Genomic DNA, 23,007 nt, shown 5'->3' on the forward strand with positions numbered 1-23,007 from the left:
CAAAGATCTGTCTCCCTGTATTTTGATAGTCTCTTGTGAGACTTTAAAATGGTATAAATAAACCAATTCTTCATCTAGCATGTTAGCGTACTGGAAGAATTTTAGATTGGAAAACATTTTTTTCTTTCAGTGGCCTTGCTATTTACACTTAGTCATATGATTTGTTAGATATTTCAGACTGTAGATTTATGTGCTGTCAAGTGAAGGTATTATTGATCTAATCCCAGGAAACTGAAGTCTACCTAAATATAAATCTGAATTACTATGTTACAGTCCTTTGGAATAATACTTTTGCTTAATGAAAGTATGCACGATTTTGTTAATAGTTCAGCTATTTCCCTGCTAAATGCCTTCCATTAGCTCATGAAGGATGTTCTGTTTTATTTAGAAGAATGAGCATTGCATTCATTAGGCAAACTTCATTAAATTTGGAGCTCAATCAACTAGAACTATAATTATATAAAGAGGAAAGTTCCTAATCTGACATTTGTAAAACTGAGCCCTTTTGGAATCAGTTATTATCTTATTCAGCGTGACCAACTGAGCCTTTGTATTGAACAGAGGCAGAGCCTGGGAGGAGTGCCTTCTGCTAGAAGTGTTATTTTCTGTTATAATTTAATTGTTTTATACCCTTTTTCACCCCAATGAGACTTCTGCTCTTTCTGTATTCAGAGCAATAATAGATCAGACTGGTTGAGGTGGTAGTAAGCAGTGAATATTATTGCCTCATTGTTCAGAATTACTTCATGACTTATAAATGACACTTTCTGCAGTTTAAGTCCAGGAAGACTTTCCTCTTCTCTTTTAAGGCAAAATTGGTGAATCTTAGTATGTTTATGAAAGGGAAAACCCCATACTCTGTTATGAATGGAAAATGATTTCTCTGTGACTTTAGTCTGAATGGTTTGTATCAACATCAGGAGGGGGAAGTACAGCTGCCTATCCCTTGTAGCCTGTTTTCCCTGTAACATCACATGTGACTCTAACGCAGGCCAGTGGTGACTGAACACTTGCTGTTTCTTCCTGCTTTAGCTTTTGCTATCAGTGCAGTACATTTTTAAGATGGAGCGAGACAGCAATGACAACATTGCTGCCTGTTCTGGTTAAATCGTGGATCTCAGCAGATACAGATGGATTTCATCGAAGCCATTATACAGAAACAAGAATGACATCCTCTCTACATTGTCCTCCAAGAGAGAAGCTGAGGGCAACTCATTAATTTTACTCTCTAACCCAAGCTTGTGTAGCCTCCAAATGGCTGTAAACTATGCCTATCTTGTAACATAGGCCAGCCAAGGTGTTAACATGCATTGACTACTGTTGCCTTATGTCCTCTGTTGTTGTAGGTGCAAGACTTCTGGGTATGAACTGTGCATTTTGGATTCTTCTCTCTCAGTGTCCAGATGAGGGAATTAGCTTGCTTTGTGCTGCCTGATTGACACTAAGGAAGAAGATTGGGTAGACAGTCTGTTGCAGAATGCTGGCTTGTCATCTCTTGGCCCTTTGGAAATGTGTTCAACCAAAAAGGTTTAAAACCCAAAGATTGTTCTGAGTCTTCCTCAAGGAAGATGAGCTGGTGTGCAGTTAAAAAGAAAAAACAAACCAAATTTGTTTGAAATAGCCTACTTATGAATAAGAAATAAGAAAAAATAATAATTTATTATAGGTTATGATATAAAGGTGATCCTTAGGGGACTGTGGTAAGAAATAGTTGAGCTCTTGCATGGTGTCTAGAAACTAAAACCATACTGATCTGCATTTCAGAAACAGGCACCCATCACTGCTCGCATAAGAAGTGTGTGTGAGTAGAAGAGGCTTTGTTCACACACACGTTTTGTTGGATGTTTGTGGGTCTAGGAAAGATGGACATAAAAGATGAGAGAGAGGGGCAAAAAGGCATCATCCGGGAGAGCTTAAAAAAAATACTGAAGTGTACCCCAAACAGAATCTTAGAATATGTGTCTATGCCTTTAATTGACTCATAGGGGCAAAAAATGCTGAGCAAGTCTGTTTTGCTCTACTGGACTGAAGGGGCAATGACACACCAGTCCATGCCATGCAGTATATTCTCTACACCCCATGCTAGATGTGAAATACGTGTTTATAGCACATCTGATGCGTTATAACTGTGTTTAAGTCAAAAGGTTTTTATTGTTTTGAAACTATTACAAGAGGAACTTTCAGGATTATCCCTATTTTTCAAACACCTTGTGTATTTGGAAATTACTCATATCAGTGTGACTTAAATAAAGGAACAGAAATTCCTTTGAGTGCCATAGCAGTGTAACACGCTCCAGCTCCAGGTCAAAAATGCTTTGTTGGCTAATACTGAGGTTAGTCATTGTGTCACGGTCTGATTTGTGTATTTAAAGTGATTAATTAGATAACTGTCACGTGAATACTTATGAAAAGTTGCAGAGTTAAATGCGTGCTGTAGCTCTGCTCAAAGCAACCTCCACGTCAGCACAAGCAGTGGAATTTTGTCATTTGGCTGAAGGCATTCAACCTTACGGTACTTACCCCACCACACTGAATTCATTTCCTGAGAGTTGTAGGTATGCCTGGTGGCCAGTCTGTGGAAGAATGTGTGTTTAATCTTGTGAAAGGTAGTGTATCCTGTTCTAGACTTGAATATTGTTAAACACTAGGACTTTAGGCTTTCCATTTCTAGTTTAATTTAAAACATATGCATCACTGTTTCTGAAGGAATTAGTTGATGAATGCTTTGTTATAGAGGCTGCTTAATTTTTACTATTCAGGGAAAGAAATCCCTGAAAATGAAGTTTAAGCTTGCAAGTGTCAGGTGTGTGAAAAGAAATACAGTGGGGGTGATGGCTTCAGGTATTGTTATGCTTGAGGAGAAAAAAATACCTCTAAACATGTAAAAACCAGAAATGAAAGAATAGAAACAACAAGCAGGAACACTGCACTACAGAGATTTCACTATGGATGAAAAGCACATTAAAAAAAAAAATTGGCTTAACTTGCTAGGAGACTACTGTCATTAAATTGCTAATCATGAAGTTATTGTACTGTTTTATGGAATATTGCTATGAACAGTAAAATTTGGTTACTTTTAGTGCATAGGGAGTTTCATACACACCATGAAAATAAATGCAAAAATTGTATTTTTTGCTTTCCTCTAGAAACAAAGACCTCTGCCTACTAAAGGCAACAGCTTAGGTTGAGATGGACTAAGGAGGTCAAGGCCAAAACGGGCAGCAGCTCACCACCTCCTCATCTTGTCTCCTTTGCACACACTGATGAGTCACTCATCAATCGCCTGGAAATTGCTGCTGTTTCAAGTGAACAGTATTTTAGAGTAAAGCACCATTGATTTTTATTTGGCTTTAAATGCTACACTTTAAATGGTGGCAGCTGAGGAATCCATCAGCATCTCATAGCGTGGGTCCTTTGCAGGCAATGATGCGAACATTTTGGAGCTTTGGCTTTATCGGTCAAGCCAGCTCTGGGTGTCAGTGCTCATCAGCCCGTGCTTTAGTGACTAGGTAGCTTCTATAATTACTGTTACAGTAGTCAGTGTTGGGAAGTGCAAGGCATTACTGCAAGTACTGGTTGCTTTATCTTGTGTATGCTTGCGTTGTTTTTTTTTTTACTACACTTCTGTCCTAGAATTCCTGATAACTTTTTGGAGCTGGAGGTCTTTCTGTCCTTTTTTTGTGTCAAAATAGTTGCTTATGGTCAGGTTAGGAAAGCAGATGAGAAGGTTTGGGGTTTTTTTTCTGTCTTTAGTTGTCTTGCTGTCCCCAGAAGCCAAACTGTTCCGGAGGACTGATGTTTTGAAAGAGAAGTGTTATCCTCCTATGTAGCTGCTAATTCTTTGTTCTGATTATTCTTTGTGCTGTCATCTTTGTTGTAACTTTGCTTTACTACCACTTGGGTTATTTTCTCATGCTTGTGAAGTTTAAGAAAAGTAATAAAATAATCACTTGTAATAGAAATCCTTCTTTTTGTGTGCAGGAAACTCACAAATGGGTGCTACCATAGTAGATGCATTGGATACTCTTTATATCATGGGGCTTCACGATGAATTCAGAGAAGGACAAGAGTGGATTGACAAAAACCTTGATTTCAGTGTGGTAAGTAGAGCTGTCCTTAATACTTCCCTGGTCTTTTTCATGGTGTTCCACTTCAAGAGGAGACAGAAGAGGTCTTTCAGCAGGAACTTAAAAAACTTGGGATTCAAAGTATGATGCTTTAGGGAAGTTCTCTGTTCGCAACATCCCAACCCTTTCACGCTTTAAATTATAAGCAAAGGTATAGCTATATATTGTATTTCCAAAGGCCAACTTATAATTGGAAAGTGGAAGGGAGGGGAAGTGGTCAGTGAGAACCAACAAGGTGTCGCAAATGAAGGCAGAAATGAGGCTTTACTAAGTTATAGTAGTTGCAAGTAACTGAACTCTAAAAGACAATTTCCTCCCAAACCATAGTGTATGAATTACCTAACAGTAAAATCTCTTCTTTTTTTCATGTCCTTAAGATGTTTTAATATGAAGAATGCCATCTGGATCATCATAGTTTGCCTGTTCTGAGTCTATAAAAAAAATTCCCAGTTATCATACAGCAATTTTTTGTGTGAGGAGTTGAGAAGTGTTAAAATGGAAGAAATGGCTCTATTTTATCCTTCTCAGTTAGTGTTCCTATTACTGATTCAGGGACTGTCACCTGATTGTGGTACAATTTGTATTTCAATTCTTGGACTTTTCCTGGACAATTACTGGACATTCCAGCAATGCACAAAATGAAATGTAGGGCTACAGTCAGAATTGAGCAGATGCTTCCTGTTGGGTTTATGCTGTATCTTATGCTTCAGAAATTATTTGTTTGGGTGTTTTCTTTTTGTTTTATGCATTGACTATCTGGCAAACATTAAATTCTACTCTGCTTTTTGCAGTTAATGCCAGATAATTATTTAGTCTAAAAATGAAGATCCTATGTGTCAGAGAGCATAGATGTAATGGCACTGTTATGAGGGTAAACTAAATTGCTTCTATAACTTTTGATCTAAGGTTGTATCAATATAAATTGCAGAAATTCCTATAAAATCATAGACTCCCAAACTGGTTTGGGTCGGAACAGACCTTTAAAGACCATCTAGTTCCAAACACCTACCATAGGCAGGGACACCCTCCACTAGACCAGGAAGGCTGTCCCCAAAGCAGGTTTAGAATCAGACTGTATGTTCCAAGAATCTAAAGTTCAATGATAGCTTCCTATGTATCAGAGAACACTTCTGAAGGTTAATGACCTGTATACATCAGATTTGAGTAATTTCCTTACATGGCTTGGAGTTTATAAATAAATATATAAATTTGTTGCTCTTGGATTCTTTTGCTAGGAAATATAAATCATTTTTCACTCTACACTGTACTGTTGCTTCTGTGATTCATGACCTTCATAGGTATTAAATGGAATAATATGCTGCACTGTTGATACTTTTCGTGTGTCACCTACATGTGAATAAAACTATCTTTTTACTCAAAACCTGTATTTGGGAGTATTTCAAACTTCAGACTTCTAATCAATGCTATTTGAGGAAGCTTTTAGAGTATTCATAGAATCTTTCTGAAATACGTAATATGTTCAAAGCACATTAATTTTGAATACAGGTAAAATGCACAATACAACTTCAGGTGCCATAGGAATAGTGTGAAAGATATACCCATAAATTTGAACTGTGTGCTAACACATGGGTCAACTTGTACAGTGTACATTGTAGTGACTTTTCTGAATGAAAGGAGAAGTCTCCCTTATCTCAAAATCTTCTAAGATAACTGCATTTCTGTGTTTAATGGCTTGAATTAGAAGTTTATGAAGGAGGCAGATAGGGTGTATAAAGACAAAGGGGTGAATGGGGTGCAGAGGGAGGCAGAAAGATGTAAGAACAGACTAGTTCCTCTTAAATTTTCAGTGGTTTAAATGAGTCACAAGATACTGGTGAATTTAGCCCAATGATATTAATATGGAGGAAGTCAGTAAAATGGTTTATTCTCTTGAGTTTCTCGGTGGTGTTGCAGTACTGTGTGTCATATCATTAAATACGTAAATGCTATTCTTAGACAGAGGCTATGTTAAAATAGAGCTCTGAATTTAAGAATGTATGTTTGTAATTCCGGTTAAGAAAGTGCATTACAGGAATTACCTAATTATTATTTAGCTTTATCCTGTAAACCCAGAAGATTTGGTGTTAGAGAATCATAGAAAAGTTTGGGTTGGAAGGTACCTTCAAAGCTCATCTAGCCCAAACCTACTGCAATGAGGAGGGCCATCTTCAGCTACGTCAGGTCAGAACCACATCCAGCCTGGCCTTGAACATCTCTAGGGATGGCAGTGGTATGCTTAAATGTAAGAGAAAAGATGCTGTATTATGGAAATATGTGGGTCTTTTCTTCCTTCCCACTATTCCCAAACAACTTTAATTGCACTTTGTGGTGATGATAAGGTTAGAGAGCAGGAGAAAAACTAGTCTGATTTTTAAAAATCAGTTAAAATTATAACTAGAATTACCATTTGGTGGTGTGAAGGTGTGCATGGGAAGTTCAGTATGAATCTAGATACTGAAACTATCCAAACAAAGCCTCTGCTTTGACAGTTATTTTCCCATTGCTGATTAGGGAGTTGGTTAAATGTTGGCTGTTCCTTTCTGTTCTAGAATTCTGAAGTATCTGTTTTTGAGGTCAATATTCGCTTCATTGGTGGTCTTCTAGCAGCATACTACCTTTCAGGACAAGAGGTAAGAAGACTTGAATGTATCTGTCAAATTTAATGTATTCTAGCAAATGTTGCATAGAAAGAATTTTTTAGACTCTTGGCTTCTCAGTAGTTTGCAAACTAATTTTACAGCAGTAAGTTGTCTAAAGTAACCAAATTCTTAGAGTATGGGAACTCTAAAGCTCGTTTCTGTGCTGGTCTTGGCCAGTTTAGGACCATTTTATTAGAGCTTTGAAATGTTTCTTTTATCAAGATGTTTTCAAAAGATATATCCACTCAAGTAAACCTGAAATGTCAAGTCGCTAGCTTTTTATGCCAATAACTTGGTTTGATATTCTGTAATTCCAGGAAGGTAGAAATAACAGTTTTGTCACTTGTCCTGCAAGGCTGTAGGTTTACTTCACAAAAGAGCTGCACAATCTTACCATTTTCTCAGGGACAAACTGAGAAACATCAAGCCAATTTTATCCCACTTTTGAAACTTCTATTAAAAAAGATTGGATAATTCTACTTCTGAGCACTTATTCAAAGACATGCTTAGATTGGAAGGCTGCCTATACCCAAAGCCCTGAAACTACGGACTTCTTTGGTCCATCAATAACATTGCTGATGAATGTTACTTCACATACTTTAACAAGGCTGGAGCTCGATCCATGCTATAGATTAAGTCATAGGTTTTTTGATGTCTTTTGATATATTACCTGTGTCTTTGATTTGTTTGGGTTTACCTTTTATTTTTCATGGCCCTTCTAAAGCCTAAAATGTCAGGCTTCCAGACATACTTCATGACTGAAGGTTTAATGCACTTTCAGGTGTTTGTATCATGGAATCATAGTGGTTTATGTTGGAAGGGATGTAAAATATCCTCTAGTTCCAATCCCCTGCCGTGGACACGGACACCTTCCACTAGACCATTTTGCTCCAAGCCCCATCCAACCTGGCCTTGACCACTGCTAGGCATGGGGCAGCCACAGCTTCTCTGGGCACCCTGTGCCAGCGCCTCACCACCCTCACAGTAAGAGTATGTGTCTTTGCTCTTTTTTAGGGGAGCACCTTATACGTATCAGCAAATTCCAGGGATTTTAAGCCCACAGCTCTAAAAATAACGGGGAGAAAACCCCATATATGTTGGCTCTTTATATCGTTGGCATCATTCTGGGATCTGTGAATTTTCTGTCATAGGAGTGTTTTCCTTTTCCATTCAGTTGTCTAACTGCTTGGTAGAGTCAGACATGCTCCTTTACTTAAAGAATTTTCATCAACACATTTCTTTCTTTCCTTCTTGGAAGGCTTTTACCCTCTGTCTTTCCTAAATGTAGTCACTGGGCTGACTTTTGGTTTTAAAAACATTTTTACGGCATCAAGTCTTTCCAATGAGCTTCAAATGCTTCATGAGTTGTAGAAGATTGTTCCTGTCAAGTGTTTGTGTGTTTTTTCCAAAATACTCCTAAAAATACTCCTGAAAAGAGTGTTCAAGCTGCATTGCTTTCAAAATAGCACGACAGATAGAACTGCTTCTGGTACCTGAGGGACAACAGTTGCCAACTTGGATGGTTTGTCTGCAATTTGTCAGTGTGGGTAAGACAAAGGAACTTGAGGCTTTTTGGTAATTGAGCCCAGGAGAGACACACCTGCCTCTGTGAGAACTCTTTAGAGTTTCCAATGTGGTAAGGTGTTCCTTAGCTCAGGATTGGGGCGTGCATTCTGACATGTAGTAGCTACCCATTTGGATGTTTCGCCTAATCAGGTTGTGAACGTGCACATGGGCTTATGCCTCTGAGGGGTCTATATCTACTGGTAGGTAGGCTTTTGTAGATCAAGCTATCATTTGCCTATGTTTCCTTCCAACACCTTGATGCTTCAATCCCATCTCCCTTCCTCCAAGCTTTTTCTGTAAGATTGTTGCTAGCTACTGATTTACAAGGTTTTCATGCTAATTTCCATACTTTTGCATGTCTTATTTATGTAATGAAAAATCATAGAATCACATAATGGTTTTGGTTGGAAAGGACCTTAAGATCATGCAGTTCCAACCCCCTGTCATGGGCAGGGATGCCTCACACTAGACCATGTCACCCAAGGCTCTGGCCAACCTGGTCTTGAACACTGACAGAGATGGGGCCAGCTGCAGCTTCTCTGGGCAACCTGTGCCAGTGCCTCACCACCCTCATAGTACAGAACTTCTTTATATCTAATCTGAACTTCCCCTGTTTTAGTTTAAACCCATTTCCCCTTGTCCTATTGCTACAGTCCCTGATGAATGAACAGGCTGCTTGGAATAAGTTTTCCCCTTTTTTATATACATTCTGCTTAGGTCTGCAACAGGAGTAACTGCTGTTTGGTGGCGGTTATAAAAGCTGTTCTTATTTTCTTTTGACTCCTATCCCTTAGTGCTGTTAAAGATGCTGTAGTGACAACCGTTAAAGAAAGTGTCCAGGACTCTGCATCAGCTGTGAAAGTTTAGGCACTTTTAAGTGGCCGCATTTGGAGGATTTGGCAGTCAGCGTGGCTTTTGCCCTTTGTATAAAGCGGGTAATTGTGCTTGATAGGATTTTATCTGTTTACGGCTCATAATGATCATGGTTTTTAAGTACATCTGGCTATCAATTTAGATAAAATTGTTCTGTTTAACACTTTTATCAGAAACATGTTAGCTTTTAAAAACTACTTAGGGTGTCTAGTGTCATGACTCTGTGATCTCCATGCTATATTTTTAGCTGTTGTGTTACTGACATTTCTTAGATGAGGATGAACTGTGATTCTGGGTTTTATGGTGCTGATCATATTTGATGGTAACGTTTTGAGTCTTTCCTGTTAAGATCGTGGGTATTTCTGCCCCTTCTTTAAGTAAAAGTTTCCTTTTACTGCAGTGGTTAAAAGAATAATGAAGCATATCTTAATGAAAGTATCATTTTTCTTGACTTTTCATGTCAGAATGCCTTTTGAATAGAAGAAAATCAAGATATGTCTGTGAAACTTGACACAGTGGAAAATGTGCCGATGCACTCTGTTTCAGTCTTCTAAAGTTGAAACAGCAGTAGGGTTTATCTGATGGCAGGGCAAGTAGGTCTGCAATCTGGGAGGCCCTTGTTTAAATCCTCTGTACAGTAAGTTTTTCATGGCTCGTTGTGGACAGGCCATCTGGTGTCTGACATGGTGTATAATATCAGATCTAAGAGTGTGCTGCCTTTGTCTCTGCTGCTGTATTGGAGCGAGGTCCTAATCTGTCCTTGCTTTTGAAATTCTTGGGGTGGGTTCTGGGTTTGTGTTTTCTAGCTTTGAGCCTGTGGCCGTTCTCTAAAGTACTTTATTGAAATATATAACAAATATATGTTTAAATAGTGGAATATAGAATTATGGAATGGTTTGGGTTGGAAGGCACTTTTAAAGATAATCTAGTCTAAGCCCCTGCCATGTGCAGAACCATCTTTCTCTAGGTCAGGGTGCTCAAAACCCCATCTGACCTGATAAGGCATCCACAATTTCTCTGAGCAGCCTGTACCAGCTCCTCACCACCCTCATAGTAAAAGAATTACTTCTTTATATCCAGTCTAAACCTAGTTTCTTTGAGTGTTAAAACCATTGCCCCTTCTCTTGTCACTACAGGCTGTGGTAAAAAGTCACTCTCAGTCCTCCTTATAAGCCCGTGTTACAATTTGAAAGGCCACTATAAGGTCTCCCCTAAAGTTTCTCTTGTCCATGCTGAACAGCCCCAATTCTCTCAGCCTTTCCTCACAGGAGGGGTATTCCAGCTCTGATTGTTTTCATGGCCTTCCTCCGGACTTGTTCTAACATGTGCATTCCTTTCTTGTACTGGGGACCCCAGCGCTGGATACAGCTTGTACTTGGGACCCTAACGTTGGTGGGGTATACTGGATATTTTTTTTTATTAGACTGTCAAAACAAAGAAAGCAAGAAGAGACTTGATAAAATATGAGGAGAAAAAAGCAGGAGATCTCCTTGGGAGTGCTATATGTCCAGAGAGGCTCTCTTGTACTTTGCTATATGCCAGAGGCTTCCTCACTGTTTCCACTGAGCAACCAACACAAAGCGTTTATTTCACTCCTCATTATTCCTTGCTAAATTGCATGTTAAGAGACATAATCTGTAAGTACTTAAATCTCTAAATAGGAAGTGCAAAATTCACATACTCAATCAGGAGCTACTTAATGTTTTTTGGAGGTATGAGGTTTAAGAGTGTGGCTTAATAGAAGGTGGCTGGGGGCCATACTCTGGAACCAGGCACCCATTTTTTCCACCCCAGGCTATGATAGAATGGATAGAATATTTACATTTTGCATTTTTCTCAAAAAGGAAGCATGAGCTTGTATTTAAGGTGTGTGAACTACAAAGTTTTCAACTTCTGAGTTCACAGGTACCACCCTACTTTCTCTTTCCCATCTGGCAGATGGAGTTAACAGGCCAAATTCACATACTGGTGGTAAAATATATAATGATTTCTTATCTAAATTGAGCCAGACTGTTTCTCCGTAATCCCTGCCACAGTTCTTTAACTTCTGTAGGAACTAGACATGGTCTTCATTATGCCTGGGGGGGACTGTTCTGGAGTTGATAATGTAACAGAGATAAGTAGAAATGAAATGTTCTGTATGCCTAGTTTGGAGAAAAATTGAATGCAGCAGTTTAGGATGAAAATAAGCCTTACGTGAGTTAAAAAAGGCCCAAACCCAAAATAAAAAACCAACTTGTGTGTGTGTGGCTGCATTAAGGGGTTTGTTTTCTATCGTTCATCATCATAACACAATACAATTTTTATCTTGTGAATCCATGGGTTTTATGGTTCTTGATGCCTATCAAGGCATTATTTAGCATTGTACTTAGAACAGCAGGTTCCTTTATGCTTATTCGAGTTCCCTAGACTTGCTGTATGAGAATGCTCAGTGTACTTTGTGGTTATCTTCAACTTCTTATCCAACAATAATAAAATAGCTTGATATGACTTTATTGCATGTAATAGAACCAAGGTAGAAATGTAGAAATGCATAATGGAAGAGTATCATTTATGCACAGAGGTCAGAGTGACACAAAGCACTTGCAATAGCATCTTTTTTCTTTTTGTGAAATGCAGGTTACATTTTTATTATTAGATTGGAGCTGTTCATACAGTCTAATTTGAAAGTCTCTTCCTCGGGATGTTTCTCTGTTACCTGGAAATCAGCTATATTTAATAGCTGGTTTCTCAGGATGCAGCTCTGGAATTCTTCCATGGTGTCTATGCAGTTCTCTGATTAAAGATTTTGTTCAAGATCATGCTTAGTGCTTGCTTTTTCACTCAGTAACATGAGGTTTTCTCTTTACTATGTATGTTGGTATTGGTAAATTACTCTTTTCAATGTAAATTATCTAATTGGTCTTTATTTGGCAAATGATTGATTTACACGTTCTTCCCCTTCTTCATCCTATTTGTGGATCTGGGTCTTTCTGGGCATCAGGCTAGTTGATACTGATTTCTGAGGAGAACAGGAGGCCTGATGTATAAAATCGCTGCCTGTCCCTAATGCTCTCAGCTTCTCATGCAAAAAAGCAACAATCAGGCAAGCAGTAAGAATGAATGGCACCAAGCAGAAAAGAGCTGGCTGATCTTTCTGTGCTAATGCTGAAACAACAAAGCTTGCCAACACCACAGCTAGAAGCTGCAGTAGAAGTTACAAAATTGATCCATGATGAGTATGCCTGAGTGCTTGATCTGGTAGGCTACCAGGGGACCAGGAATTACAATGTCCTCAAAGCCTAGGACAGTAAAAGCTCTGTCAGATCCTGAGGTAGGGTACCACACTGGAATCTTAAGCAGAAGTGGTATTTTCTTACGGTGTGCTAAATCAAATGATCCAAGAGCTATAATTTCCATTGTGCTGTCCCCACACCTGATTAGTGAGGGAGCACTAAATACAAGGAAGACATTGCCGACAAACAATGCCAGCAGAAACAAGGTGCAGTTCTTAATATTGGCTATGTGAAGTTCTTTGAGCTCCTCAAGGCAGATAGAGGTTCTTAAAGGATCTTGTAGGATCCAGGCCCATTGTTCTTCATTTCTGAAGACCATCCAAAAGGCAGCAGTGAGTTGCTGAACCCTGCTAGGAGTGGTTTCTTCACTTCCAAGCTTTTGTGAAGGCACTGTAACTGAACTTTCTGCTCTCCAAATGGGGGCTTGTTCAAGGAGAAAGACAAGCAGCTGTAGAGCCCAGGTGGTGCATACATGCAGAATAATCCTGTAATTAAACACATTATTGAATATTCACAAATTAAACACATAATGAAATGACCATAGGAGCACTAAAGCATAAGCCAGATAAAGAACAACAGTGATACTTGCAAAAACATAAAGATACCATAGTTGACTGCTGTGTGTTCAAAATCTGATTCCTTTACAGTTGCATTTGATGAATTGCGGTTGCTTCTCCTTGGCTCCTGTCCAGTAGCCTCTGGCAGTGCCTGTACCCACTGCTAGAGTGAATGTGATACTCGTATTACATTACATGCCAAATGTCTGTCCAACTTTGCAAAGAATAAATAAGTAAAGTCCAAATTTTTGAGGAAATCTACAGGAATAGTAATCTCTTCACAGTGATCCCAATCAAAGTAATGTCTGCTGTTTCTGGATACTGTGGCATCTCCAGCGAGTATTATTCTTAAGTACCATTTATTTGTTCCTTGGAGCATTCAAAGAAGTTGCAGCGCCCTTTTTCTCTGAGGCAATTCTAGTAATGAGGCCCCTGCCACCACCATCATCCTCACCAAGGAAAGAAGACAATATAAAGGCTGAAAAGGTGAATTTCTTATGGGGCTGGAACCAGGCCCATAAATAAATCTGGCTATCTCTGCTCTTAGGGAAGCATCCCCAGTGAGAAGAGACTAGGAAACACTAATAGGCCTGCTCTGTAGGTATTTCTAGTTGTATCATGGTCTGTAGAATGCATCTTCCAAGGTGGTTGTTCTGACTATGCATTTTCCCCAAAGCAGTGTGTGTGCTGACTAGTACAGTGCTATAGCCACTCCTCTGTTTCAGATCCAAGATGGTCAGTAGGTCTCAGGGTGCTTAGGAGGTATTGCTCTGCCATGCATATGCATGAAATCCAAACCCAGCCAGGGACAAAACTGAAGGGAACGAGCTTCTGTGCAGGAGTCTTGGCAGGTGGGTGGCTAACACCTATATTTATGCACTCAGGATGAGCATTCTGTTCTTACTCTTTTCTGTAAAACTCTGTTGGGCATATGTGCCATAAATGTTCATTCATGAAGGTTTGCAGTATTCTTGTGGAAGTACCTGTTGTCATGCTAATCTCAGACATCAGTAATTGGATAGTGGATAGGCTTAAGGATGAAAATACTGGAGCTGTTCACTGGAGTTGAGGTACTTTAGTGAACAGAAGCATGACTTCACCTTTACTCAGCAGTTAGCACCCTGAGTGTCTGTGGCCCTCACTGACAGATTAGAGTCCTTAAAACTCTGAAGATTCAGAACATTTCCTTAAGCCAGATGAACCAGACAGGAATACTGCAGGGAGCAGTGGACTGTGAAAATCCAGGTGTAACTCTCTTGACTGGCATCTGGTAAAAACTGTGTTGAGCCCATGGCTTCTGCGTTCCTCCCCACAGTTTCACTGCAGCTGTTTGCAGCAGGTGTCAGGGTTTGGTTCCAGTTATTGCATGTGTTGTGGTTTGTAAAGCAAGTGATTGACAATTAGGATTAGTAAGGGACACTTACATGCTTTGCCCTGAGCTCATTTGTTAATAGTCCATGAAGAGATTTGTAAGGTGTGCAAGGACTAACCCCATCTTGCCTTTAGAGTAACTAAGCATCTCATCTGGTATGAACAGCATTTGTCTGTGGAGAGAGTGCGTAAGCTACCTGTTGACTGCTTGCTTTTTTTCCATTAAATGGAGCTTCACAAACCATTAAAGCTCCTGGTGTGAGTGGTAGTGGCAAATAAAATACTCCTGCTAGCAGTAAGACATGGAATGACAGCAGATGGATAGAGGGTCAGTTGTGTGGCATATGTGGCTGTGCTTGAGTAATAGTCTCAAGTCAGAAAACAAAGTGAGTATTATGTTGTGTGATAGTGGCAGGAGGACACTTACACCATTATGATGAAGTGTTCTTGTCTGTTGCAGATTTAGTAATACAGTAAAAGGGGTAGATTACTGTTTTGTTTTTTTGTTGAACAAAGTTATTTATGGTATTTGCAATACCATGAACATATATATACAAGAATATTTACTGTGTTTACCTTTGCCAGCCTTAGATGTGAAGCAGTTGCTTTCCTTTTGATTGCCTTTATCATCTTTATAAGCACCGTTAAAATGACACATCTTTCTGGACAAAGTAATATAACATATGTGGATAAATCAAGCCTGAAATCTCATTTAAAACAGAGCAAGAGATGGTGGTAAGTGCCTGGTACTCTATTAACAGATAATCAAACGAATCCTTTTGAGCAAACTGGCAGGCATCATCTCTTCTCTTCAGGAAACTCCCTAGTAAAATTATATAGTAAAATCATAACATATTATGCCAACAGATATCGCCAACAACTGACCTATCTATTTAAAGTATAGATTTTTGGTAAGCAAGACAATGTATTTTGTGAACTGGTTTCACAGAAGTTTTGACTGTACCTGTGAAGGGGCTTTTCTAAAGTTTTTCTTCAAAGGTTTAAAACACTCAGAAGAGATAACAGCGTTGTGTATGTGCTAGCCAATGAAGATTGGATTTCAATTTGTTGCAAGAAGCTGAGCTGCTTATTCATAAGTAGTCATGACAGCTCCCTAACAGGACACAGCCTGAAAAAAGAAATCTTTTTCCCTTGAGTGTTAAAGCACTGTCACATATTGGGCAGTGCCACTGCTTGCTGCAATGCAGATAGTAAAGCTTGTAATGTGTTTACTAGGCTGTAGTAAACATTTTCTGACAAATTACACATAGCCCAATTTATTGCTGCATTTCGGTACCCCAGGGCAACCAAGGAGAAGAGGGTAAAACTGACTTCATTGCAATTTATTTCCCTCTACTCAAAATTTGATCAGAAATAGCATGGCCTCTTAGTATATCATGCTTTAAACTGGTGCAAATAAAGGACAAGCTGTTAGAATTTGAAAATACATTAACTGTGCAGTGGTAGCCACTCTTAAAGCTTACTCTTTGGTCGTGTTCCTGTAGAGAGCTACAAATGCTGAGAAAGACAAGACCTTTTGCAACTACTTGTATGTTACGTATCTCCTGATGACCATGTCTCTTCTTTGGCTCCCTTTTCAGTAGTTAACCCGGTCATACTGATGCTGATGGGCACCAGTCACAGCAAGCACAGTATCCAGACATTCATTTACTGGCATTACTGTTGGCACACTAATACTTGACTTTCTACCCAATGAGTTTTCCTATATTCTTTCCTCCTAAGTTAGTGTCTGCATGAAGGATTTTCATGCTTGAGCTGATCAGAGAGGGAGCATGGCATTCTCTTTTGTCAACTGAAAATGCTGCTCTTTCCATAGGATATCTTTTCACTTTAAACCAAAACAACAGTATGACTCTGGACAGGAGTCCAAACACTTTAAAACCAGGTGTCTTTGGCTGGTGTTGCCTTTTCGAACTTGTTTTCATTCAGTGCTAACTATTACGTTTTCCTTTTTAAAAGGAACTTTAGAGACAAGAACAGGTACTGTGAGAGAAAAATAAATGCCATGAATGCTACAATGACTGTAAAGGAAAATTACTAAAACCTAGCAAAAATATTAACACAAATCATGTTGCCTCTAATGACATGTGCAGTTATCACAGGAGGAAGAGCGTTCACTCTTCTAGTCTTTTAGGAGACAAGAGGCTGCTGTCTGCAGTAGGATTGTGTTATCATTTATGAATTGGATAGTCAGCGAACAAATCTTTATACAAATGACCAAAAAATTCTTGAGCCTTTTAACATTCATCTTTAAAATTCAACATAGAAAATTGTAGATAAATGCCTAAGCAAAAGAGCCCAACTACATATGTCCAGGTTCAGAAAAGGTCCTTTAAGGTGACCTAGGTATCTGTGAGACAGTTTGTATGATTTCACTTCTCCTCCCTATTCCAGAAATTCAATTAATGGAAAATAAAAGATAGTTGTTGTAATAGTGACTTGACAGTAAGTAGTCTCAGAAGAATTTATTGCTGATTGTAGATTTCTCATTCTGAGATGACAAATAAATAGAAAATTCCAGAGAAATGTAATCAATTCTTCAACTTGGTGTGTGTAGATTAAATCCATTTTAATGTTACTAATGTCGTAGATGCAGGCTGTAACTTACAAGAAGATCAAACAACCCATGTTGGCTAGACCCATATGGAAACAGGATCAGGGAATATGTTTTGAGTAGCTATAGCTATGAAGAGTATGTGGAACTTGGAAAAGGCAAGGAGGGCAGTTTGTATTTTGGAATGAAATCTTGTGGCAAAAGACCTGTGAGTGTTTGGATTTATAAATAGGAGTTCTGACTACAACGAGGAACTTATTTCTGCTTGAAACTTGGTGGTAATCATGTTGTTAAAAGGATGCGCAAAACTAGCAGAAGAGGTAGGAAAATAATGGAAAGGTAGAGGACTGACAGTTATGCCTCCTGGACACATGAATAATCAGTATGTGGTATAAGACTCGGTCCAGATCTATCTCTGGAAGCAATGGTTTGCTTAAATGCTACCTACTGACGTAATTGTCAAGGTAGCTTGATAATTATACTTTATATAGATGATCAAACTGTTGCTCTGTTGAGCCTCTGATTTATGTTTGCATGGCATAAAATAATCTTTGTATGTTATTTCTGGCCCTGAGCTCTGTAAATTCTGCTGTAGGAGATCAGGGTGGTTTTCTCCTCATTTTTCAAAAGAAATGTCTGCTTTTTCAAGTGCTTTGCAGAATTTATGCAGCTCTGAAGATTTAGTGCTTACTAAGTCATTGCTCATTGCTTTTATCTGCCAACTAATTTTCTATCAGAGCTTGGTCCTAATATATAAATTAATTGTAGATAAACTAAATATGTCTGTAAATCTCTGAAAACAGACCCATTCATTAAAAACAGAACCAACCCAAACAACACACAAACCACTATTTACGCATATCATTGGTGCAGCGTAAGGCAATGTATTCTGCATCTGACGGTCTGTGAAGGGTCTGGTTTTGAAGAAGTAAAAGCTATGTGATATTTTTTTTTAATAATTTCTTTTTCTAGATTGATTTTTGCATTGTGATCTGTCACATCAAGTCATAAAATAGGGTTGGAAGGGACCTTAATATCATCTAATTCCAACCGCTCATCATACCAATGAGAGGAGGGAGGCTCTGTGTGTAATGAGTGCATGTCATGTGAAACAATATGTAATTTCATCTCTGTTTAACTGGTTTTGGGTAGGCAAATACAGTCTAAAGGGGACTAAGTAATTTCTGGCAATGTCTAAAGGGGAAATCAAGATTAATTTAAAATGAAGAGCTTGGCAGCACTTTCAGGAGAAACGTGAGACAGGAATAACTGAGAAAGAAAGTAGAAACTGATAGAGTGTAAAAAAAAAAGATGACATGGCAGAGAAAAATATGTGGGGAATTAAGGAGAGATTTGATGTGAGTGAAGAACATTTTAGGAGAGGGTATTACCACAAAGAAAGCCAGTGTCAAGAGTGATTAACAATCAGAGAAGGTAGATAATTTTTATTGAACAAAAATGATTCTCATAAGGCTTGTAAATATGGCACAAACAGCTTAATTACTTGTCTTTAGAATCATTTCTTAGGGTTTCTAATACAGATTTTCCTTCTTAAAACTGTAGAGGGACTAAATCATCGGTTGGGTTGGGACCTTCAGGCACATAATGCAGTCTGTTACTTAACTCAGTAGAGCAATGGGTAGTACCAAAATGCCAAAGATCACTGATTAGGGAGATTCATTCTTACCATTTGATTTGCTTGGTTGTGTTTGGCTGTGAAGGCATGTTGAAAACCTGATATATTGGGGTCAATTCTAGGTCCTAAGAATATGCTATAGAGATGAAAAACATTCTTCCCATATCAGATTACACAAGATGTTTCTCACACTCCCATTCCTTACAACTACACTCTTGGCATTTCCTCCATGGTCCCTCGCTATGCTTTGTCTGCTTTGGCCTGCCATTCATTCCCTGTCCTTCCTCCTCATGCCTTTTGTTTCTTCCCTTCAGCTCCTATTCGTGCTCTCTTAACAACTTCCCTGACACTTCCCTTTCTGTGAGGTAGGGGACTGGAAACCCCATCTTTTACTACTTCTGTTTCCCTGCTGGCAAAGCTCCGTACTGCTCTTCTGTCCCTTGATGGTGCTTTTGTTTGGTTTCCTGATGGCCATTCAGATTACTTTTTCTCTCTGCATTCCTTCTTTCCACACTCTTTAAATCAATCTTTCTTGCTGCCATCAGCTAGCAGGAAAACATGTAAGCCAGATGCCAGATACTGTCTGTGCTCTCACATCTTGGTTTCCTGTGCTACCACAGCTCATGCAACAACAAGAAATTGTCTGAAATGAGTCTCTTTTAAAAGCCCTCTTCCACTCTTAGAGTGTGTTTAGGCATGAATGATGGTTCAGTGGTGGTCTTGGCAGTCCTGGGGTAATGGGTGGACTTTATCTTAAAGGTTGATTATATGATTGGTATGTTGTGCAAAATCAAGATTGTTGCTTCTAGTCCTGAAATGATTTACTTACAAATGTAACTAATCTGGCAGGTTAATAGTGCTTGTGCAGGTAAACTCACAGTGGAAAAGTTAGAGATATGAAAAGCAGGAAAGAGGAAGCATAAAAATTGCCTAGGCTGGAAGCAACTTTATAGTAATAGTAATAATAATAGAAGAGCAAATAAACTTGAGAATGCATGGGTTTTGGCTTAGGCAGGAGGGAAACCAATGCAATATATCTCTTCCAGGAATGATCAGCTCGAGGAGGCATTTATATACCAGTTTTTCATTACATATATTCTGAATTTTAAGGGATCTGTGGTGTTGACTGACTGATGTAAAGTGCCTCAGATTTGAAGTCCCTTTCAAAATGGAGAATGTTTAACTTTTCTACTCAGATACGCACGAAGCCCATGCCAAGGAAGCTGACACAGCTATTAAAGTGAACAAAATGGTACGGTTTAATTCAGTTGTTAACAGCCAGTGCCAGGGAGTTAAAATGTGATTAGCTGGGTGGCCAGTATATGCCAAATTTTTATGGATAGGTCTTCTAGAGCAAAAATTCCAAATATTTCTGATAAGTTAATACATGCTCAAACTTTCTCATGTGGATTTAAAAAGATAATAGTGTGAAAACAATGAATATTTCATTGGATCCTAAGATGTTTCAGTCAACAGTAACTAGATTCTTCATGTCTGTTGTCCAGGAAAGCAGGTTGGGAAAACTTTAAGTAAAAGATAAAGATAACATCACTTAAGAATTCTGTTTGCAGTTCTTTCTCTGCTGGTGGTAGAAAGCCACCACAGTACTTATTATCTTATATCTAAGAAGCAGCATTTGAACATATATTTGCTAATTTATAAAATATAAATAGGAAAGGTTGTATTCAACCAGGTAATCTGTCTTTTCTGCATGTAACTGATGCAGTTCACGTATTCAAGCAAGTCCAGAGGAGGCCGTGAGGATGATCAGGGGCTGGAGCACCTCCCGTATGAAGACAGACTGAGAAAGCTGGGCCCAGAGAAGAGAAGCTGCAGGGAGACGTCAGAGCAGCTTCCAGTACCTAAAGGGGCCTTCCAAGGATGCTGGAGAGGAACTCTTCATCAGGGACTGTAGTGACAGGACAAGGGGTGATGGGTTCAAACTGAAACAAGGGAAGTTCAGGTTAGATATAAGGAAGAAGCTCCTTACTGTGAGGGTGGTGAGGCACTGCCACAAGCTGCCCAAAGAAGTGGTGAATGCTCCATCCCTGCCACTATTCAAGGCCAGGCTGGACAGAGCCTTAGTCGATATGGTCTAGTGTGAGGTGTTCTCACACTAAGAAGGTGACCTTTGTTTTCATCTCAGAAGTCTAGAGTCTCTAGGAAAGAGGAGAGCTGGCAGCATGGGTGTATGAATGGACCTGTACAGTTGTGTGGGCTTTACTGAGCTTTTTGTTTCAGAAGAAGAATGTGCGCAGTTGCAGCCTTTTTCTTTGAAGTCAGGATAATTCTGATACATGGCATTAAATCTATTTTACAAGTTCAGTCTCTGAATTTCAGACAGACATACTAACAGACATCAGGACTTACGTAGCCATTATTTTTAGATCGGAAGCAACTGTTATATCACCTAATTTCATGCATCATCTGAAACTGAACAGCCTTTCTTGCCTTCGTTCAAATTGTCATTCAAAGCAGATCTTTCAGGGAGGTACCCAGCATGATTCCCTTTGTAGAAATCTGATTGTGGTCTCACTGGCTAAAGAAACCATCAGCCTGGTCTGCGTGTTTTGAAAACTAAAGGAGTTTCAGAAAAGCACTTCACAATGTTATTTTTCTTTTAGTGGAAAAAAATACCTGGTTTGACTTTAGAAACCTTTAAAGGGAAGAGAGGTCTGGATCAGAATGGCTGCAGGAGGAGGCAGTCATAAATGTTCTTCAGTGTTTAAATGTTGACTTTCTGATGTTTTTTAATTTTGGTGTTATTTCTTTTTTATTTTGAAAGAAAGAACGTTTCATGAAGCATTTTATTGTCTTGTGAAACAAGTAGATCAGCAAGCTATGTAGTATTGATGTATGAAGTAATGTCTGCTTTAACCTGTTGTTGTTGACCAGAATTCTCCTAGCACGGGAGGACTCTGCAGCAACAGTTGCTTGAATAGAAAAGTAACTGGTCCTGTACTTCCATCAGGGTGAATTTGGCAGTGTTTAAAAACTTTGGAGACTGTTAAAACTAAGGCATCAAGCCCAGTTTCTTTCTGTCTGCCTGTCTACATGTTCTGCATAAACAGCTGCACACCTTACAGAATTGTACATTGAAAAGCTAAGGTTTAAATTGGTGTCATTGGGTACCAAAGCTAATACCCAAGATGAATGGCATCACCCTTAGATCACTCCTACTGCCAAAAAGGGCAAGGAGGACCCAGGGAACTACAAGCCAGTCAATCTTACTTCAGTCTCTGGGAAGGTGATGGAACAATTACTCTAGAAAAACTACTCTGTTCCCTGGACTATGAGCGACAAGGTGATTGGGAGGAGCTACCATGGATTCCCAAAGGAGAAGTCATGCTCAGCCAACCCTGATAACCTGTGATGAAATGACTGGCCTGAGAGATGAAGAGTGGGCAGTGGATATTGTCTCCTTAGGCTTTAGTAAGGCTTTCAGCACTGTCTCCCATGAGATACTCAAAAGGAGGCTGGTGAAATATGGGCTGGGTGAGCTGATAGTGAGGTGGATTTAAAACTGGCTGAATGGCCAAGGCCAGAGGGTAATGGTGAGTGGTGCAAAATATATTTGGAGTCCAGTAACTAGTGGTGTACCTCTGGTATCAATAGTGGGTCCGGTCCTGTTCAGTATCTTCATTAAGGAGGCAGAGTGCACCCTTGGCAAGTTTGCTGATGACAACAAACTGGGACCCACTCAGAGGAATCTCAGCAGGCTGGAGAAATGGGCTGACAGGAACTTTATGCACTTCAATGAAGTCAATTGCAAACTCCTGCATCTGGGGAGGAACAACCCCATGCACAAATATATGCTGGAGGTTAACCATCTGCAAAGCAGCTTTGCAAACCAAGTTGACTATGAGCCAGCAACGTGTCCTTGCTGCAAAGAGAGTGAATATCCTGACCTGCATTAGGAGTGTTTCCAGCAGGTCAAGGGAGGTGATCCTTTCCTTTTATTCATTGCGGGTGCAGACACACCTGGAATGCTGCGTTCAGTTCTGAGCTCCCCAGTAGAAGAGAGACATCAACATACTGGAGAGAGTCCAGTGAAGGGCCAGAAAGATGGTTAAAGGAGTGGAGCATCTTTCATCTGAGGAAAGGCTGAGAGAGCTGGGACTCTTCAGCCTGGAGGAGAAAAGGCTTGGGAGGAACCTTGTCAATGTGTACAGATATCTGAAGGGAGGAAGTAAAGAAAGCAGAGCAAATTGACACCACAGCCATTTTAAGTTGACACCATAGTCCAGATTCAAGTCGGTTCCTCTTTATTAGCTCTAATCTTAGACTGATGAGATGGAGTTTGATTTTTAATTTTCATATTACGTTTTTCCTATCATGAATCTAAATTCCCAGAGCATCCTTTTTCAGGATACGCCTTCTCTTGTTTA

At 39.4% G+C, this 23,007-nt stretch overlaps 1 protein-coding gene across 1 annotated transcript in view; it reads left to right on the plus strand.

Annotated features, from left to right (window-relative positions):
• Window positions 1-23,007, plus strand: part of MAN1A2 (mannosidase alpha class 1A member 2) — a 129,118-nt gene that overhangs the window by 53,713 nt on the left and 52,398 nt on the right. Inside the window, exons 4-5 of the mRNA XM_061365357.1 lie at window positions 3,982-4,100; window positions 6,677-6,757. Of these exons, the coding sequence (XP_061221341.1) occupies window positions 3,982-4,100; window positions 6,677-6,757 (200 nt within the window). The remainder of the gene's footprint in view (window positions 1-3,981; window positions 4,101-6,676; window positions 6,758-23,007) is intronic.

The sequence above is a fragment of the Neopsephotus bourkii genome, unplaced genomic scaffold (genome assembly GCF_033783945.1).
Source record: "Neopsephotus bourkii isolate Nb327-2 ecotype Australia unplaced genomic scaffold, CSIRO-AGI_Nbou_v1 NB_1287, whole genome shotgun sequence".
NCBI lineage: Eukaryota > Metazoa > Chordata > Aves > Psittaciformes > Psittacidae > Neopsephotus > Neopsephotus bourkii.